The sequence below is a fragment of the Nicotiana attenuata genome, chromosome 2 (genome assembly GCF_001879085.1).
Source record: "Nicotiana attenuata strain UT chromosome 2, NIATTr2, whole genome shotgun sequence".
Taxonomy (NCBI): Eukaryota; Viridiplantae; Streptophyta; class Magnoliopsida; order Solanales; family Solanaceae; genus Nicotiana; species Nicotiana attenuata.
The window spans coordinates 5,296,816-5,303,370 of NC_031990.1; the positions used below are offsets into that span (position 1 = coordinate 5,296,816).

General features: G+C 39.1%; 1 protein-coding gene across 1 annotated transcript; it reads left to right on the forward strand.

Moving 5' to 3' along the window:
* On the forward strand, nt 2,272-6,555 carry LOC109215989 (zinc finger BED domain-containing protein RICESLEEPER 1-like). The gene is made up of 6 exons (XM_019380116.1): nt 2,272-2,337; nt 3,558-3,647; nt 4,321-4,932; nt 5,122-5,253; nt 5,329-6,418; nt 6,509-6,555. Exons 1-6 carry the CDS (start codon nt 2,272-2,274, stop codon nt 6,553-6,555), a joined length of 2,037 nt encoding a protein of 678 aa, XP_019235661.1.

Sequence of the window (6,555 nt, forward strand, 5' to 3'; positions counted from 1 at the left end):
AACAAGCTTTTCACCAAGTTGATATGATATGGGAGACTGCAGAAGAGGAAGCACTAGCTGGTTGAAGAATTTATTCTTGGAAGATGAAGACATGGACTGCAGTGCCATAATTGAGAAGGAGGAGGAAGAAGGCCTCACTATTTAGACCGTAAAGAAGGGAGTTGTTCTCGAGAACTGGACCGGCACACCATCCCGAGCCCGCCGAGTCCTTGGGTAGCTTGGCAGATTTTACTTCTATAGCCGTTCTAGGCATTTAAGATTTCCAGTAATTTTGTTTTAAGATTTACTTGTTTCAAAATAAATGCTCGATTCATCGAGCCGTACTTTGTCTAGATTATTTTTCAGTTTCAATCAAATGCATTTGCTCTTTATTATTCATTACTATTTTTACACTTTTCCTTTCTACAACGTTTTTGTTACTTTTCCTAATGAACCAATGACTGTGACATGTAACGAGGCAACGCAACATGAGAATAGTGATTCGAATGTAGAAGATGAGATACCCGAGGAAATTATCAGGGAGGTTGAAAATTTTGAGAATAAGCCTAAGTCCAATCTGGACGAAACCGAAGCAGTAAATTTGGGAGACGCTGAGACCGTCAAGGAGACTCGTATCAGCATTCACTTGTCACCAACAGAGAAGAAAAAGTACATCTGTTTCCTAAAAGAGTATGAGGACGTTTTTGCATGGTCATATGATGGCATGACCGGGTTGAGCACGTCCATAGTGGCTCACAAGTTGCCTACCAATCCCAGTGTCCGCCAGTAAAACAGAAACTCGAAAAGTTCAAACCAGACATGTGCCCGAAAATCAAGGAGGAAGTTACCAAACAGATCAAAGCCAAAGTTCTCAGGGTGGTTGAGTAGCCAACTTGGTTAGCTAACATCGTACCGGTTCCGAAGAAGGATGAAAGTCAGAGTATGTGTTAACTATCGGGATTTAAATAGAGCAAGTCCCAAGGACGACTTGCCACTGCCAAACATACACATTCTTATAGACAACTGCGCCAAGCATGAACTCCAATCCTTTGTGGATTGCTTCGCGGGTCATCACCAGATCTGGATGGATGAAGAAGACGCGGAGAAGACATCCTTTATTACACCTTGGGGTGTATACTGTTACAAGATTATGCCATTCGGTCTGAAGAATGTTGGGGCCACTTACATGAGAGCCATGACAACCATATTCCATGATATGATACACAAAGAGATAGAGGTATATGTGGACAACGTCATTATCAAATCCAAGAGGTCCGTAGATCACATAGAGGACTTGAGAAAGTTTTTTAACAGGCTAAGGAGGTACAACTTGAAACTGAACCCCGCAAAGTGTGCATTCGGGGTTCCCAAAGGAAAGTTACTGGGATTCATCGTTGGCTGTCGAGGGATCGAGCTAGATCCGTCTAAAGTCAAGGCTATTCAGGAGTTACCACCACCTACGAGCAAAAGGACGTGGTGAGATTCCTATGACGTCTCAACTACATCAGTCGCTTCATAGCACAGTCCACGGTCATATGTGAACCCATCTTCAAGATGCTGAGGAAAGATGCCGAAACTAGCTGGACCGAGGATTGTCAGAAAGCTTTTGACAAGATCAAGGAGTTCCTATCCACACTGCCAGTTCTGGTCCCGCCAGAACCAGGACGACCTTTGTTACTCTATCTGTCTATATTGGATGGAGCCTTCGGATGTGTTTTGGGGCAACATGACGAGATAGGAAGCAAGGAGCAGGCCATATACTACCTGAGTAAGAAGTTCACACCTTACGAAGCACGGTACTCTCTACTGGAACGCACTTGCTGTGCTTTGACCTGGACAGCTTAGAAATTAAGGCATTACTTCGGTGCCTACACTACATACCTCATATCCAGGATGGACCCTCTAAAGTACATATTTCAGAAACCCATGCCGACTGGGAAGTTGGCTAAGTGGCAGAGACTACTAAGTGAGTTCGATATCATCTACGTAACTCAAAAGGCGGTCAAAGGACAAGCACTGGCGGACCATTTGGCTGAAAACCTGGTGGGAGGAGCATACGAACCTTTGAGAACATATTTTCCTGATGAAGAAATATCGTTCGTAGGAGAAGACATTACCGAAGCATATGACGATTGGAGGATGTTTTTTTATGGAGCCGCAAATTTCAAAGGAGTGGGCATTGGAGCAGTTTTGGTATCAAAAATAGGTCAACATTATCTGGTATGTGCTAAGCTCAGATTTCCCTACACCAACTGCATGGCAGAGTACGAAGCCTGCATACTAGGACTCAACATGGCGGTCGACATAAACATTCAGGAGCTACTGGTGATCGGTGATTCATATTTGCTTGTGCACCAGGTACAAGGAGAGTGGGCCACCAAGAATTCCAAGATATTGCCATATATGCACCATGTGCAGGAATTGAGAAAGAGGTTCACGAAGATAGAATTCCGACATGTGCCCAGAATTCAGAATGAGTTTGCCGATACATTGGCTACCTTATCATCTATGATACAACATCCAGATAAAAATTATATTGATCCCATTCCGGTGAAAATACATAATCAGCCAGCATATTGTGCTCGTTTTGAAGAAGAAATGGATGGAAAGCCTTGGTTCCATGACATCAAGGTGTACTTATTGAAGGGAGAATATCCGGAGCATGCAAATCACACTCAGAAATGCACCCTCCGGAGATTGTCAAATCACTTCTTCCACAACGGAGGGAACTTGTACAGAAGAACTCCTGATTTGGGTTTGCTAAGGTGTGTCAACGCAAAGGAAGCTTCTAAGCTACTTGAAGATTTACATGCCGGGACCTGTGGCCCGCACATGAATGGTTTCGTCTTGGCTAAGAAAATACTCAGGGCCAATTACTTTTGGATGACCATGGAGACAGATTGTATCCAGTATGTCCACAAATGCTTTCAATGCCAGGTGCATGTCGATATGATAAAAATGTCGCCAAACGAGCTCAATGCAAGAAGCTCACCTTGGCCATTCGCCGCCTGGGGAATGGATGTTATTGGTCTGATTGAGCCCCTACTTCAAACAGACATAGGTTTATTCTGGTAGCCATTGATTACTTCATGAAATGGGTAGAAGCTGCATCTTCAAGGATCGTATTGTTTGCCGATTCAGAGTACCCGAGTCCATTGTTATTGATAATGCTGCCAATCTCAACAGTGATCTGATGAAAGACATGTGTGAAACTTAGGGGTGTGCATTCGAATCGGTTTATCGATAAATCGAATCGATTATTTGTTATCGGTTTATCGATATCGGTTTATCGGTTTATCGATTTCGATTTCGATTTCGAAATTTTTCTTATCGAGTTATCGATTTTGATTTCGATTTTGTCCTTTCGGTTTATCGGTTTATCGATAAACCGATAAGAAATACCAAAAAGACAAATATGCCCCTATTTTATAATACTACCCTTTCCCTTCACTTAAGTTAAGTCCCTACCCTAACCGGCTAACCCTATTTTCCTCCCTTCTTCAGTTCCGCTTCTCTTCAGTCTTCACTGTGCGTAGACCCAAAAATAAAAGGGTTTTCAGTCTTCACTTTCTGCTTAGTCCGGTCCGGTGCTTCTCAGTTCTGTCTATTGTCATTCTTCCCGGTTTCATAAAAGCTCCGACGACCTCCGTGCATCAGCTAATCCTCAGGTATTTCTTAGTTATTAAAAAAAGAATGTAACAAATGTCAAAACTTCTAACATTGAAATTATGAAATAACAACCATGAATTGTTGAAATGAAGTTTCAAAGATTTGTATGTTAAAATGTAATATTTCTTAAGTTTGTGGAAATATTTCTTCTGCTAGGTCTCTATTTCTACGTTACTCTGGCTTTTTAAACTTCATATGGATATTTATTTCACTATTAGTTCCACTTTTGCATCTGTCCAGCAACTTCATAGTAAAATCTGTCCAGCAACTTCATTAACCAACAATAAATGCACTCTTTTTGAAGTTGTTGTTTATCTTTTAGGTGTTGCATTTGGAGCAAAAAATTTTGGGTTCGGATGGTTAAATATATTTTAAGGAATTTTTTTTAAAGCATTGTGAAGTAGCACCTTTTTTATATGGTTGCACATATAAAGTGCAACAGTTTGTATTTGCCATTTATGTGAGAGGCCTTGATTAATGAGGAGGCGTAAACACAATCCAGCTCTTATTTTAATCTGTTATTGCTTGTGCTTTTTAAGTTTTTTATCACTTAGACATGTTCAATTAATGACTAGTTATCTTCAGTGTTATTCAAGTTCAAAACAGAAGCAAGAAGTGTTTAAGATTGAACCAAGAGGTGTGCGACTCTGAAGATTGGGCTTGTCTTTTTAGTACAGCCAAGTTGCAAACCCGTTTAAGACTGTAAGTTACATTCTTCATTCACTTCACATGGCTGAAAATGATAATATTGATAAAGTAGCTGATGAAAGTAAAGGTTCTGAGTCTACGGTTGCAACTACTCACTCGACAGTTTCAAAACAAAGGAGAAAACGATCTCGGGCATGGGATTTTTTTGAAGAAAAAGTTGATGCTAAAGGAAATAATAAATATGCATGTAGATTTTGTGGACAAGAATATTTTGAGACAAAAGGCAAAAGTACGACACAAATGAATGGTCATACCGATAAATGTCCAAAGAATCCTTATAAAGTTGAAAAAGGTCAAAAACTATTACAATTTCAAACATTACCGGGGGGTAATAAAGGTGGTCTTATTCCATGGAAATTTGATCAAGAAGAGTGTAGGATGGCTTTGTGTCGTATGGTGATTGTTGATGAACTTCCGTTTAGTTTTGTTGAGAGGGAAGGCTTTAGAAACTTTATGAAAGTGGCACAACCTTGTTTTCATATTCCTTCCCGTACTACTGTTACACGGGATTGTTTTGCTCTTTTTAATGTGGAAAAAAATAAATTAATGAAGTTTCTTAAAGGAACAAGTCAAAGAGTAAGTCTTACCACTGATACATGGACTTCTATTCAAAAAATTAACTATATGTGCATCACAGCCCATTGAATTGATAGTGAATGGATTATGCATAAAAGAATTATTAACTTTTCTCCAATTACTAGTCATAAAGGTGAAGATATGGCAAGGTGTATTATTGATTATTTGCGTGAGTGGGGTTTGCAAAAGATTTTCACTGTCACAGTTGACAATGCTAGTTTAAATGATGTGACCGTGGAGAAGTTGTCTGACAAATTAGATGATTGGGGAACCAACTCCATGAATGGTCAACACTTTCACATGAGATGCATGGCTCATATTGTAAATCTTATTGTGAAATATGGTTTAAAAGAGTCATGTATTTCTATTGCTCGTGTTAGATGAGCAGTCAGATAGATTAGACAGTCTCCTGCTAGGTTGAGGAAGTTTCAGGAATGTTGTGAAAGTGAAAATATTGTCAGGAAGTCTTTATGCTTAGATGTTCCTACAAGGTGGAATTCCACCTACTTGATGTTGAGCAGAGCTATTGAATATGAGCGTGCAATTAAAGAATATTCTAATCGTGATACCGGCTTGTCACGTTATCTTATGTTTGATGCTATTTCAGATGGAAAGCCTGTAGGTTTGCTTACAAGAACTGATTGGGATAATGTAAAGAGAATTGCACAATTTCTTGAAATATTTTATAATCTCACTTTGAAGGTGTCCGGATCACTTTATGTAACATCGAATTCCCATTTTCTTGCAATTGGTCAAGTTGCTGTTTACTTAAATCGATTAATAACAACTGAAGATGTACTTTTGAGTGAGATGGCATTAAGTATGTGGAAAAAATTTGAGAAGTATTGGGGTGAACCAACAAAAATGAACAAAATGATTTTCATTGCTTGTGTTTTGGATCCTCGCTACAAGTTTACTACTGTTAGTTTTGTACTTAAGAACATGTTTGGAGATGAAGGGACAATTATTGAAAAAGAGGTTCATACTTATATGAGTTTATTGTTTAATGAGTATGTCTCTAAGTCGGTTTCAAAAGATACTGGTGGTAACGTTTCTACCTCTTTTCCAAGCTCTTCATTTAGCACAATGGAAACTTCAACTCCTGGTTTAGGTGAACTTTTAGATGAAATAAGGAAACATAAAGCTGCAAGTGGAGGTGTAGATTCTAAAACAGAATTGGAAAAGTATCTTGCAAAAGATCCTGAAAATGAAAGACCGGACTTCGATATCTTGGTTTGGTGGAAGGTCAACTCACCTAGATTTCCTATTCTTGCTAAGATGGCTCGAGATGTGCTTGCTATTCCTATTTCAAGTGTGGCATCTGAAAGTGCATTTAGTACCGGGGGCCGTATTCTTGACCAATTTAGGAGTTCATTAACTCCTAAATTGGTTGAAATTCTAGTGTGCCTTCAAGATTGGCTTCGAAGTGAATCACTTCCTGTAAATGTTGAGGAAGATTTAGATTTTCTTGAGACACTCGAGGAAGGTATGTATATTTTAATTAATTTTATTGTATTGCTTAAGATAGTTAAATAATATATTAATTGCTTGACTTGTTAATATATTTTCTTATTAGATTTTACTAATCTTGGCAAAGAAGCTTCCACCGACGATGTTTGCTAG